We start from the raw sequence: 14139 nt of genomic DNA on the forward strand, positions 1-14139 counted from the left end.
TGCTACTTGCAACCTGCAACCTGCTACCTGCAACCTGGTACCTGATACCTGCTACCTGCTACCTGCTACCTGCTACCTGTTACCTGCAACCTGCTACCTGCAACCTTCTACCTGCTACCTGCAACCTGCTACCCACTACTTGTTACCTGGTACCTGCAACCTGGTACCTGCAACCTGCTACCTGCAACCTGGTACCTGCAACCTGCTACCTGCTACTTGCAACCTACTACCTGCAACCTGCAACCTACAACCTATAACCTACAACTTGTTATCTACTACCTATAACCTTTTATCTTTAACCTGTTACATGCTACCCTCTAGCTGCTACCTACAACATGCTACCTTCTAGTTGCTACCTGCAACATTCTATCTTCTAACTGCTACATGCTACTGCAACTTGCTATCTGCAACCTGCTACCAGCAACCTGCTATCTGCAACCTGGTACCTGCAATCTGCTACCTGCAACCTGCAACCTGCTACCTGCAACCTGCTACCTGCTACCTGCAACCTGCTACCTGCAACCTGCTACCTGCAACCTGCTACCTTCTACCTGCTACCTGCAACCTGGTACCTGGTACCTGCTACTGCAACCTGGTACCTGCAACCTGCAACCTGCAACCTGCAACCTGCTACCTGCAACCTGCTACATGCTACCTGCTACCTGCTACCTGCTACCTGCAACCTGCTACCTGCAACCTTCTACCTGCTACCTGCTACCTGCTACCTGTTACCTGCTACCTGCAACCTGCTACCTGCTACCTGCTACCTGCAACCTGCTACCTGCAACCTGGTTCCTGCAACCTGCTACTTGCAACCTACTACCTGCAACCTGCAACTTGCAACCTACAACCTATAACCTACAACTTGTTATCTACTACCTATAACCTTTTATCTTTAACCTGTTACTTGCTACCTACAACATGCTACCTTCTAGTTGCTACCTGCAACATTCTATCTTCTAACTGTTACCTGTTATCTGCTACCTGTAGCCTTCTAGCTGCTACCTGCAACTTGTTACCTGCTACCTGTAACCTGTTACATACTACTGTAACCTGGTACCTGCAACATGCAACATGCTACCTGGTACCTGCTATCTTATAGTTGTTACCTTTAACCTGCTATCTGAAACTTGCTACCTACTACCTGCAACTTGCAACATGCAACCTATTACCTACAACTTGCAACCTGTTAACTACAACCTGCTACCTGCTACCTACAACCCTCTACCCTAAACCTGCAACTTGCTTACTGCCACCTGCTACCTTCTAGTTGCTACCTACAACATGTTACCTTCTAGTTGCTACCTACAACATGTTACCTGTTACCTACTACCTGTTACCTTTTAGTTGCTACCTGCAACCTGTTACATGCTACAAGCAACTTCTACTTGCTATCTGTAACCTGTAACCTGCTACCTGCAACCTGCTATTTTCTAATTGCTACCTTCAAGTTGCAACCTGCTACTTACTACCTGCAACATGCAACCTATTACCTGTTACCTGTTACTTGCTACTTACAACTTGCAACCTGTTACCTGCAACTTGCTACCTACTACCTGCAACTTGCTACCTGCAACCTGCTACCTGGTATTTGTTACCTGCTACCTTTTAGCTGCTACCTACAACATGTTATCTTCTAGTTGCAACCTGCAATCTGCTACCTACAATCTGCTACCTGCTAACTGTTACCTGCTAACTGTTATCTATTACCTGCTACTTGTTACCTTCTAGTTGCTACCTGCAACCTGTTACCTGCTACCTTTAACCTGTTACATACTATTGTAACCTGCTACCTGATACCTGCTATCTTCTAGCTGCTACCTTCAACCCGATACCTACTACCTACAACATGTAACATGCAACCTATTACATGCTACCTGTTACTTACTACCTATAACTTGCAACCTGTAACCTGCTGATGAACATATATTGATTCACACTTAATAGTTCTAATCATAAATTATTGGACTATAATAATAAATAAATTCGTTGTTTTAATTAATATTCATATAATTGGATTTATTTGGGCATTAACTATTATTTTTGGTAATTTTGTGTTTTTAGGGTAAATGATATGAAGTTGTCTACCTTTGTGAATTGGTCAAATATGCAAAAGTCCAAGTTGCTTCTTTGAATCAAAACAAAAAAAAAATTCTGAGGAGAAGAAAGAGAAAATAAAAGCTACAAGATCCCAGAAACAGAATTGGAAGCAAAATCTTCTGCAAAATAAAAAGAATTATGGAAAGTGGAAATTGTTTACAAAATCTAAACTGCAATATTTTCCCAAGATCCTTGGAGCAGAAAAGCCTATAAAAGGACACAAGCATCGAGGAGAAAAAGGAGGAGCTTCATAGGGTTTTCTTAGTTTCTTTTCTTATTTGTAATTCTTTTGCCTCCGCATGGAAAACTAAACATTTTAGTTGATTCCTTTGTGATTCCCCGTTGAGTTTTGAGGTTTTGATCAATAAAAGTTTCTATTTTTAATTCTCTATAACAGTTGTTTTTATTGTCTAATCTCCTACAAAACTAGTTTTTGTGAGAGGTTGTACTTGAACGCATGATTGAGAGTCTTCCTTATCTTAAACTTTGGTTTCTTAGTTAGTTCGTATTGTACTAATTAATTTCTTGGACACATGATTCAAGAGAGAGGAGATAAGCATTTCCATGGAGTATAGGCATGGAACAAAGTGGGTATTGATTAAATCGGTAGACGCATGCTTTACTGTGAGCTTCAGTTGAATTAGGTTTGGCGCATGTTCAATCTAGTTTAGCCCTGTTGAGGATTGAGAAAGGAATAATCTTTAAAGAGCCTGTGAAGAATTCATTGGTGGAAGAACTTGGGAGTCAATCTGCATTCTTTACTGATTTAAATCATCATTTATATTTTCCTACTTAACGATCACAATCCTTTTTACTTTACCATTATTGCTAATTTTCATTGTTTGCAGATAGGTTTTGAACTTTATTCAGTAAAATCACTATTGGATTCGTTGGGAAACAACTTGGGGTTATCTGACCACAATTATACTATCATCTCTCTAGTATTAGACAAATTTACGCTAAAATCATATTAATTTGACAGTAAAACGACATCTATCACCTGCTATCTGCTACCTTTTAATTGCAACTTGCTACCTGTTACCTTCTAATTGCTACCTGCAACCAAATGACTCTCCCTCCTAAAGTTGCCGAGTCCTTGGAATGGGTCTCCAATGGAACTTGTTGTAGAGGATGACGGAATTCGTGGCAGCAATGAGAATCATTTCCTTTCATTTATATTTGTTGTTACTGATTATTTTTATATATTTATAAAAAATCAAGTTTACTAATTAATGTATTAGCTAAGTAAAAAAATTGCATAAATGATTTTATTAGTCTATGGAATTAAAAAAATTAAATTTATTAAACTTTTAAAATTTATTGAAGTTTTTCCTAATAAACTTTTAATTATATAAACATATAATTAATGTGTATGTCCTATCTCCGATATATTTTTAATTTATATTATATGAATATATAATTTATGTAAAGGTCCTATCTCAATGTCCTCTGTATTTTTAATTTAGCCGTATTGTGGTATTTAGTTATATTTGTGTTTGTATACGTGTATGCATTTTATTTTATAACAAACTGAGAGAGTATGTGTAGGATCTGACATGAGCAGACACACCTTAACAGAACATCAGATTTGTTGTGGTTGAGCATCAACATCAATCCATAGAAACACAAAATATTTGATGGTCCCTATTTGCTCGAATTGAATTATTCTGCCATGTGTGTGAACATATTATGACATACAAAGTATGATATATATATTCGATTCATTCTTTTCAACTTAATATGTCTCTTAAACTACATGATTGTCTGATTTATTTTGCATGTAAAAAGCTGCTAAACAAAAAATTACAGGGAGGGTAAGAGATTATGTTAAGCTCTGCAAAATATTTTTGAATAAAGATAATCATGCTTCTCCTTAATTTCATTCATATTACAGGGTTTGCATGTCAAAAAACTAAGAATGCTATTTCCTTTTACTTCAGTTACTACTGCTTTGAAGTTTTGTTTTTTAACAATGATTTGTACAAGCAATACTCGAAACAAACATTTTTGTCCTCTTTTTATTGGATTCCATAATTTTGAGGAACGACAGAACAGCAGAGAAGAGTGTTATAATAATAAATAGAAAGTAATTATACAGATAGTTGATTTTCAAACATAATATTTAACAGTCCCTTAAACAAGTAAGGGAGTGAAGACAGAGAAGGCAAAAAAGACCCAAAATGAAAAAGCAGAAACACATAGTAACTCTAGCAAGAAAGTAGCTAAAGAACGGAACCAACACACCATGACCCTTATGGGAAACAAACAAGCTTACTCCTGGGGCTTCTCCCATTTGAGAGACTTCACCACCTCCCAGGTGAAGTCAGTGTCCTCTCTTCCAAAGTGACCATAAGCAGCAGTTTTCAAGAACCTTCCATTTCCACCCCTTTTGAGGTCCAAACTAATGGAAATCATTCCAGGCCTGAAATCAAAATTTTCCTTCACAATCTTCAGAATCTCCTTGTCTGGAATCTTTCCAGTCCCGTAAGTGTCAACAAACACTGATAAGGGGTCAGGAACACCAATTGCATATGAAATTTGCACAACACACCTTCTAGCAAGAGCACTAGCAACAATGCTCTTTGCAGCCTGTCTAGCAATATAGGCTCCACTTCTGTCTACCTTGGTGGGATCCTTCCCAGAGAAGGCACCCCCACCATGAGCTCCCCAACCACCGTATGTGTCAATGATGATTTTGCGCCCTGTGAGACCGGCATCTCCATGAGGACCACCAATGACAAACCGGCCTGATGGATTGAGATGGAAAATGGTCTTCTCATCTAAGTACTTCTCTGGTATAACAGGCTTGATAACATGTTCTTTGAGATCAGCAGCAATCTCATCATTGGTAACAGTTTCATCGTGCTGGGTTGAAATTAGGACAGTGTGGACGCGAACTGGGACCATAACACCATTGTCATTGTAATACTCCACAGTAACTTGGGTTTTTCCATCAGGTCTTAACCATGTGCATGTACCATTCTTGCGCACTTCGGTGAGGCGAGCACCGAGCTTGGTTGCAAGGACATGGCTGAGAGGCATAAGCTCAGGTGTTTCATCTGTGGCATAGCCAAACATGTGGCCCTGATCACCAGCACCTATCTCCTCGGGTTGCTTGGTGAGGTGGCCATGGACTCCCTGAGCAATATCAGGGCTTTGTTGTTCCAGGTAGACCAGCACCTTGCAATTGTCAGCATCAAGACCAACATCATCGGACACAAAGCCTATAGAACGACAAGTGTCGCGTACAATCTTCTCATAGTCTACATTGGCCTTAGTTGTGATCTCTCCGAACACCATGACCAAGTTGGTCTTGGTGCATGTTTCACAGGCAACCTTGCTCTCTGGATCTTGCTCCAGACAGGCATCAAGCACTGCATCAGAAATTTGGTCACAAAGCTTGTCAGGGTGACCCTCGTTCACCGACTCAGAAGTGAACAAGAAGGTATCCATTCTCCCAAGTTCTGAGCTACAAGAAACCAAATAAGGGTTAAATATATAACCACAATTGCCTCTAAGACACAAAGGGATGATTTAAAAACCATGCTAAAATTTACCCTAGTCGAAAAAAAAACAAGACATATAAAACAAAATATTCTCTAAATTGGTAGAGAGCACCAAGTATAGTGGATCACCAATTGGTTTACTTTGCTTAATACAAATCAACTTTACCAATTCACAGAATGCCCAATTATGCATGGAATCAGAAAGATCCCTCAATCCTCAGCTTCAATCGTAGCAATAACTCAGTATAATACACAACTAAAGAAAAATCACGCAAAACCTCAGGAAAAATTGAATCTTTTTCAATTCCTTCCATAATAAAAAAAAACCGCATACTGTAACAAAATTAGGCCACTGCAATTAGAATTTCATAACAAAGAATTCAATCATGCATGAATAGAATAGAATAATATTGTGACATAGATTAAGCAGACATGCAAATAATCAAAGTGCAAAAAATGATACGAGTAAAAGGTAAGGACAAGAAGAAAATACAGAAATCGAAGTGAAAACTTTTCACACACTGTAGAATATAGAGAGTGAAAAAGGGCACCAATTCTCAACTCCTAGCAGGTTTAGTTAAACTTCTTGCCACTCTTATGTCGTGGATTTAGGTTGACATTTATAGAGTGACCGAATGGATCAGGATCCCCGACAAATGTCACACCTTGTATGTTTTTAAGTTTTGCTGTCTTCAACAAGGTATTGACACTTGTCCACAAAGCCCATTTACATTTTCTTATATGACAGTTATAAAATATTCATTTTTTAAAAAAAAATATAAACTTGTTTTCTTGTAATATAATTTTCCTAATTTCTAGTTTCTTTTATAAAAGATAGAAATAGCCTGAAATCTAATTGTGGTCCTCTAAATTTTCGATTTTAATCCAAAATTTGAAAACCAAAATATATTCGAGCAGCTTCATATATATTAAGAATTGATGGTTTATATCCATTAGTTTGAGTGAAGTAAAGTGCTTAAATCGAATAAATTATTTTTACAGTTAAAAGTATATAAAATAAAACGTTAATTAACCTTTTAAAAGAAAAAGGAAAGAAAACCATATTAAAGGCCAAAAAATAAAAAATGCGGTGAGCGTGGATCGAACACGCGACTTTCAGATCTTCAGTCTGACGCTCTCCCAACTGAACTATCCCCGCAATTTGAAAATAATAGTTTGATTAATTTAGAAATAGTAATTAATTTAACAAGATTTAATAAAATTAAAATGTTTTATGTTAATAGGAACCTTAAAATACGATAAAAAATGAAGGATATTAATAAATATAAAAACAAAATTCATACATTCTTAACAGTGTTAGTGAAGTATATTTATTTATGAAAAATATGTTTACTTAAATTTATATTTATAATCGGATAAAAAATTATTGAAGTAAAGGTGTATAAATATAATTAGGAAGTTGTTGTTATTCGAAATATATTTAAAAGTTTTATTGCTATTAGTCATGTAAAGATGACTCGCGGATTACAAACCTTAAAATTTAAACTTTGTATGTTATATTCATTCTATGTATAATATTTATTCAATACTTTAAAAAAAAAAAAAATTACACCATAAGTGACTCAATCCAACCTATTTTATACTGGATTGTATTTAAATTTTAGACTAGATTTATTAAATGATGAATTAATAAAATAAAATACTGGATTGTATTTAAATTTTAGACTAGATTTATTAAATGATGAATTAATAAAATAAAAGGGATGTGTTTTTTCCAAGATTGATGCAACCCAATTTATAAATTTTATTAGAGCAACTATATCACATACATCTTTTTAACTTGTATTTTATAATTTAATTTGTACTTGAAAAACTACGTTTTATATTTCGTTAATAGGTTAAATATATTAAATAGTTTTAAATTATTTTTTATCAATATAAAATTTAAACATATTTTTAATTTTTTGTTAGAAAGATGAAAATCTATCGTAACTATTTTAACACGTAAAATTTTCCATTTAATAATAATAATAAAGATCTATAAAAATATGTTTAGATTTCTTAAGGATTAAAATAATATATATATTTTTTATCTATTTAGTCTTTTTCTATTATCAAAGAGAAACTGAAAAAGAGAATCAACTAAAAGAATTATATATCTAATAAACTAGGGCTGGTAACGTTATTATATTATGTTGAATAATGAAATCTGAAATATAATAAACAAATGGTTCCATAGCTCAGTTGGTTAGAGCGTTGGTCTTATGAGCCGAAGGTCGCGGGTTCGAGCCCCGCCGGAACCATTGGCAGAATTTGATTTTTTTTATTAAATTTATTTTTCCATTTACTTAAGATCGTACAAGGATGTATTTGATCTTCTTTGTTTGTCAACGTTATTACATGTTTTTTCTTCTTCTGTGGTGGATGGATGTGCAAAGATTAAAATTCAGTTATAAAATTTTTTAACATTTGTTTTATTAACTAAGAGGAGTACCGAATTTTTATCTTTGTACACTAATATGCTCTATCCTTGAAGTTAAAAACACATTGTGCTTTAAGGTAAATTTTTATTTACATGTTTGCCGTTTGAAAAAAAATCAAGATTTAGATATTAAACATTGAATATGATAGAAAATATGAGAAGGAGAGAAAAGAGTGAACACACACCACAACCAGATAACATGAATAAAAAAACAATGAAAACAAAAAAAGACATATTAATCTGTTTTAATAACATATTGAATGTGATATTCCATCTAATCTGATATTTACTATGCATAATGCATATCACGAAAAGAATAAGACTGATAACGCAAAACTGTGAAACTTAAGTTAGATTGAGAAGAGGACGAAAGACACATACTTTTGCATACATGTCACTTCTTATATGTAAAGGAAGTATAGAACACATATAAATAAAACCAATAAAAAAAACGCAGAAAAGGGAAAAAACAACAAAACATTGGTTATAATAATCTCTTTAAAGAGAATGACGTCAACTAAAATTACATTTTGGCGAGGAATTTTATTGACCATTTTTTAGTACAAATTTAACAATAACAAAAGATAAGAACAGCTTCCTTGCAACATCTATCCTCTTCACATCGATCTTATTCCTCCTTGCTTGGTATACACTACGGACTTATCCATCAAAACGCCACCAAATTGGTTACCGAAAAATTGCTCTGCGTTAAGCTTCGGACATGATGCAATCAATAGCTTGTTTGCATATACCCGTCATTGTGGCCTCCGGTCCATAAACCTGGAAACACAGCATCACCACAATCGCACAACAAAATACAGAAAAAGAATTTTGTAATTCAAGACTCCAATGGAGACAGTCCACCTGTTTAGTTTAGGTTTAAAATCCTCTGGCTTACTGCCAAGAGCCTCAAGGTGAAGAACTAAGTTACAAGATTTCAAAATTTAAATAATTTACTATTATAGTTTGATAAATGAAGCATGTAGATTTAGTAACTACTCATTGGTCCCGGATTCTGATAACTAAAAGTAGTTTCTCAGTGATGAGCATGTGAGCAAATTTATGGCACATTTTAAAGCGTGATCCCTACAAAGATTGTCATACTCATTACTTACCTGAATTGGTACTCCCAATTCCTCCCCCAATGAACGCATCTTTGCCAAACCAGTCTGATAGTTTGGACCACCTCTTCTGACATAGATGTGGACTCGCGCTGCTTTAAGCTTTGATTCCTGTTCGAGTGATGGGGAAACCAACTCATAACTTTCAAAGTAACAAGTTGAAGCGAACAAAGGATACAACTTACAACTAACATTAACATACCTTCTCTTTCAGCGCTCGAATAATCCCACTGAATGTGGCAGCAACGTCAGTGAAATTTGCTATGCCACCTCCAATAAGAAGGGCTCTCTTACGGCCATCAGGGTCTGCAGTAGCACACTGCAACACAGTCATGGCTCATGAGCACAATCTTCACAAATGATATAGTCATAAAGCCACTAGCTATGACGAATTAGCAAAGTTTAAGCCACAAGAAAGAAAAAGAACATATCAATTGGATATGTGAGCTTTACATCAATTACGACTCTCGCATACTGCAACACTTCTTCCTCATTTGGTGCTCCACTATACTCAGCATAGTTACCAAGCTCTGATGCATAGCCTAAATCTCCAACCTAGTAAACAAAGTGTATATTATTAACTCACTAGATGACATACTAAAATAGAACTTCCTGAATAATCAATCACTGTTGGAGAGGGTCCTTTATTCACAACTTTTGACAGAATGGAAATTAATCCATAAAACATGGAAGCTTACAGTATCAGCATAAATTACGCTTGCACCACCTCCAGCTACCATTGTCCAGATGCGTCCTTTTGGGTTCAATACAGTAAATTTCAACGACGCACTTGTCTGTAGTATGAAAAAGAAAAAAAAATTAAGAATCCATCACACAGCAAAGTTCCACTTGCAATTATTATAACATGGAAGTATGAGTTTTACAAAACGGAAGTACTGTAAGAACATGATAACTGTAAGGTAAATATATGGGCCACCACTTATTGAGGCGAGATTTATCATGAGATCAGAAACTATTTTCTCAACTTTATCAGAATGACGACAGAAAAATGCTGAGAATTCTGATAACATTTTTCTATTACTTTTATTGATTTTCCTATTTCTTTTATTGATTTCTCACTGTGCAAAAGTGCTCTATGTCATACATAATTATGGAAGTGGTCCAAAATCCTTAAGGCAACTAAACAACACGTAAAAAACTGGAAAAAAAATAAGTTTTATGCTTAGATATATAACTAAGTTTTAATTAGAGCACCTAATACTATTTTTTTTTTAAATTGATACCTTATAAATAATTAAAATTGTTTAAATTTTTGATGTTATATGCTTTTACTGTCACTGTTTTCATTAAATCAGAGTATTAAAAAGTAATCAAAATTTTTAAATATTTCAGTTAAAAGAGATAATATAATAGTATTAACAATAAAATACAAATCTGTTTTTCAGAAACTTATATTAAATTTTTATAATGCATTAAATACTCAATTTAAAAAAATAATCTATTGATTGGTCAAAACAAAAATAAGTAAGCATGGAAGATACGACACTTGTTTAAATCTAAAATAAAAAATACCTTATCATCCAATGAATGGATGAAGCTTTCTGTAGGGCTCAGAACTCTTCCAAAAGGCAATGGAAATTCTATATTGCCCCACCTGAAAACATTAAGGTTATAGATTAGAAACAAATAGTCATATGCACTAGATACTTAATTTTCATGGCTTTAAAAATTCAATGTTTAATTCTTAACAAAATATCAAAGGATTATACTTGTTGAAGTTCTTGAATGCAGCAGTGTCATCCAATTCCCCTCTCATATCCAGCGGATATGGCTTTTCATTCACTATTGTAAATGGATTCATCTCAAGGAAACTGAAGTCCAGATCTATGGACAAGATGGGAGTTAAAAAAAGGTTACACTAGTGCATATATGAATATCCATGACAGTTAGCATTTTTTGAGAGAAGTAATACACAAATGATTCTTGTCTTGAACAAATTGAGTCTTTAGAATTTCCCCGTATTTTATATAAGTGAAATAGAGCAAACAATATTCATTTTTCTCTTTGACTACTCATGCACAAGTTAGCGAGTTAAGATGAAAGAGTTAAAAAGCACACGTTAAAGTTCTAAAGCATTTTCTAATTCTACATTCCGGAGTTCATATTAAGCTTTAGGTTCCAAAACAATAAGATGATCCAGTAGTTTTCAAGCTTGTTCATTGCATACCTTGGAAGACAGCAAACACACCCAGTATGAAATCACCTATTGTCTCCCGAATCTGTAAATTAGAGTTAGAATAAGCATTTGTTAGATGCACAAGGAATAAGAAAAAAGCTACTAGAAATAAAGAAATAGTGAATATAGACAAGCATTAACCTAAAGAAATAGAAGTTCAAACCCTCAAAATCTTAATAAAGACAGTGCGAAGGTTAGAACCAAACGACACTAAACACATCACATCCAAATCATGCAGTCTCGTCTGTATCAGTTTTTCACCAAATGCAAAATCTAAACTATAGTTAGCGAGAGATAAATTCTGGAGACTATACTAGTTCTTTGAATTCTGAACATGATACAAGCTCCCAAGCAAACACACAAGAAACTGATAGACATAAGGGAAGTGCCAAAATACACACCTCCAAAGGAAGTGTAGCAATCAACGGTGCACATGCCTTCGGAGTCAACTGTTTCTCCGTTGGAAGGAATATAGTTTTAACCTGACAATTAGCAGTGAACCTTCCCATCTTATCAGGGTTGCCTTTGCAGAGAAAGGAAGCACAAACACTGAATCATACGAGACACAGCAAATAAAACAGTTACACTAATTCAATTTAATATAACAAGTCAATAACACCTTATCCCAATTCTCTTCAATATCAATGCCCCCGCATTCAGAAAAGCTGATGGTGGAGCCAAGCCTTTCAGAAACAATGGACAAATAATACTCTTGGTCGTGAGGAACAAACGGTTCAACAATGAAAGTAGTTATAGGCGCCTTGCAACCTCCCATCTCAACCTACCAAACGTTCAATACAATAAAAGGTTCAGGAAAAGGAAGATGAAATGTTGAAACTTAATAGCACATTTTTGCTTCCTGTATTCGTCATTTCGCAAATTTCAATTCCTACAAATTCATCTATTAACTTGAAGACCAATATTTAACAGAAATTCAGACTTGCAGAGTATGAGCTTAGCATTTCCATTAAATATGTCAAGCTGATATGATAAGCGAAATTGTACATCTAAAATAGCAGGAGAATGAAAACGGTGAAAAAATGGAGGCAACAAAACCAAATCAGTGAAACGAATGTAACAGGGGAGAAAAGTACAATTAAACGAAACCAACGTTGATATGAAAAAGAAAAAAAAAAAAGCAAGCATGCAGAGTTTTCATTTGGAGGAATGACCTCAACGCCGAGGCGTGCTTTGACAAACTCAGCGACTTCAGCTATGTCCAAATTGAGAGCCACTAAGCCACTCTTTCCGCGCTTCCCGAAGAGCATGTCCGGTTTGACGACCACCTTTGTTGACGACAACCAGGGATGGTGGTCTGTAAATTCAGCGAAGTCCGTTGACTGTGTGACCTGCGAAGAATCGAAGTCCGGAACAGAGCTTTCAAATAAGTGATGGATTGAATTGAAATGAGGAGACAGCATGCAAATTATGGAAACCTGAGCAGAAAGGATGTCGAGGTCGATAGAGGCAAGCCGTTTGAGGTGTTCCTTGAGAAGCCTCTTGGAATGGTACTCCCTGATCTTCTTCCTCGCCATTTTACGATCTCAAACTCAGATGAGAAATACAGAGTACGTGCTCTGTGCTCTGCTCTCTTATCATGCACTGTGAGAACAGGGAAGAAGGACTGCGTAATTGCTTCCTAATGACACCAAAATGATATAATAAAGGATTAAGTTGTTTTTCGTTCTTAACATTAACGTAGTTTTATTACTAATCAAAGTAATGAAATTTGAAAAATATAGTAATAAAATATGTAAAAAGAGTGTGCAAAAAATAAAATATTCCATGAAGTACGAAGGTTTTTTTTTTTTAAAAAGGAATAAAATAATAGAGTTGGAAGTTTGGTATAAGATGAAGATGAGGATGAGCATGAGTTTGAGCATGAGCATGATGGTGGATTCTGTTTTGTCATCTTCGATTATTCCACCTTGGCGCCCATTCAACACATTATTTATCATTTGTGGGTCGGTGGGCGGCGCAATTATTTTCTTAAGTAAAATTAGGTTAAGGTTTAATTTATATTTGTTGTCATATCACTATGATTAAGCGTTTAATTTTTATCATACTTAATACACTTTCTTTTATTCAGGCTACCCACTTTCTAATTCTTTATCTGTTAGTTACCTAAAAACTTATTTGAAATGTGATATTCAAAACTAAGTAAAGTTTTTGTCATTTAAATCATAACCTAAATTTATTTTATTCCCTATATTTTAAAAAAATGATAGTTCATATTATTGTATTTTTAAAACAATACACATAATCCATCTTTAATTCCTACTACCTTATTCTTATTTAGTGATTTAATAACAGCTAACACGTGATATTCATGTGTTAATTAAGCAGATATCACTTGTAAACTCGGGTAATATGATTTACTCGTGACATTACAAACTAATTTTTCACCATATTTTTAAAAGGAAATGACCAAAATTAATATTTTAAAATACATAAATAACCATTTTCGATCAAATATTTAAGGACTCAAACACGTATATCTTTCAAAGCAAGAGTTTGATTTATGTACATTTTTAGTGTACAGTATATTACACAGACGTTTAATAAAGCTTTATTTTATCGTCGTATCATATTAAAATAAATAAGATGATATGGTAAATTATTAAGGCAATATTATGATAAATAATTTATTAATTTTTATTATATGAGTAACTAGTATAAATTGTTTACACACACCACATACACACACATATATATATATATATATATATATATATATATATAATTAAAAGGAAAAAACATGGCTAAGTTATT

At 34.5% G+C, this 14139-nt stretch overlaps 2 protein-coding genes and 2 non-coding genes across 11 annotated transcripts; 1 reads left to right on the forward strand and 3 right to left on the reverse strand.

Moving 5' to 3' along the window:
* Positions 1-4134: 4134 nt before the first annotated feature.
* On the reverse strand, positions 4135-6306 carry LOC137814886 (S-adenosylmethionine synthase 1). 6 transcript variants are annotated; one of them, XM_068617817.2, is made up of 2 exons: positions 6158-6306; positions 4135-5564 (listed from the first exon to the last, which is right to left on the reverse strand). In XM_068617817.2, the coding sequence occupies exon 2, from the start codon at positions 5551-5553 to the stop codon at positions 4372-4374; it is 1182 nt and encodes a 393-aa protein (XP_068473918.1). In that variant the 5' UTR covers positions 5554-5564; positions 6158-6306; the 3' UTR covers positions 4135-4371. The 6 variants fall into 6 exon arrangements, with proteins under 6 accessions (XP_068473918.1, XP_068473917.1, XP_068473920.1 ...); XM_068617816.2 differs by having other exon boundaries at positions 4135-5569; positions 6158-6298; XM_068617819.1 differs by having other exon boundaries at positions 6129-6257.
* A 386-nt stretch (positions 6307-6692) lies between these two features.
* On the reverse strand, positions 6693-6765 carry TRNAF-GAA (transfer RNA phenylalanine (anticodon GAA)). The gene has a single exon. It is a non-coding gene; the product is annotated as a tRNA-Phe (tRNA).
* A 1031-nt stretch (positions 6766-7796) lies between these two features.
* On the forward strand, positions 7797-7870 carry TRNAI-UAU (transfer RNA isoleucine (anticodon UAU)). The gene has a single exon. It is a non-coding gene; the product is annotated as a tRNA-Ile (tRNA).
* A 641-nt stretch (positions 7871-8511) lies between these two features.
* On the reverse strand, positions 8512-13292 carry ACLA-3 (ATP-citrate lyase A-3). 3 transcript variants are annotated; one of them, XM_068617821.1, is made up of 12 exons: positions 12804-13292; positions 12540-12716; positions 11987-12148; positions 11769-11849; positions 11359-11410; positions 10901-11015; positions 10704-10785; positions 9869-9964; positions 9624-9725; positions 9373-9489; positions 9165-9281; positions 8512-8829 (listed from the first exon to the last, which is right to left on the reverse strand). In XM_068617821.1, the coding sequence occupies exons 1-12, from the start codon at positions 12900-12902 to the stop codon at positions 8758-8760; spliced, it is 1272 nt and encodes a 423-aa protein (XP_068473922.1). In that variant the 5' UTR covers positions 12903-13292; the 3' UTR covers positions 8512-8757. The 3 variants fall into 3 exon arrangements, with proteins under 3 accessions (XP_068473922.1, XP_090149821.1, XP_068473921.1); XM_090293695.1 differs by having other exon boundaries at positions 11769-11890; XM_068617820.2 differs by having other exon boundaries at positions 12540-13024.
* Between the last annotated feature and the right edge of the window lie 847 nt (positions 13293-14139).

Source organism: Phaseolus vulgaris, chromosome 1 (genome assembly GCF_051622355.1).
Source record: "Phaseolus vulgaris cultivar YP4 chromosome 1, ASM5162235v1, whole genome shotgun sequence".
Classification (NCBI taxonomy): Eukaryota; Viridiplantae; Streptophyta; class Magnoliopsida; order Fabales; family Fabaceae; genus Phaseolus; species Phaseolus vulgaris.

What these genes read in the sequence shown, in the direction of transcription:
- LOC137814886 (XM_068617817.2), bottom strand. Translation starts at nt 5,553, where the DNA reads ATGGATACCTTCTTGTTCACTTCTGAGTCGGTGAACGAGGGTCACCCT.
- ACLA-3 (XM_068617820.2), bottom strand. Translation starts at nt 12,902, where the DNA reads ATGGCGAGGAAGAAGATCAGGGAGTACCATTCCAAGAGGCTTCTCAAG. An exon ending in TCCATTCATTGGATGATAAG is followed by an intron (nt 9,965 to 10,703) that starts GTATTTTTTATT and finishes TTCATACTACAG; the next exon opens with ACAAGTGCGTCGTTGAAATT. An exon ending in GCGTAATTTATGCTGATACT is followed by an intron (nt 9,726 to 9,868) that starts GTAAGCTTCCAT and finishes TTTGTTTACTAG; the next exon opens with GTTGGAGATTTAGGCTATGC.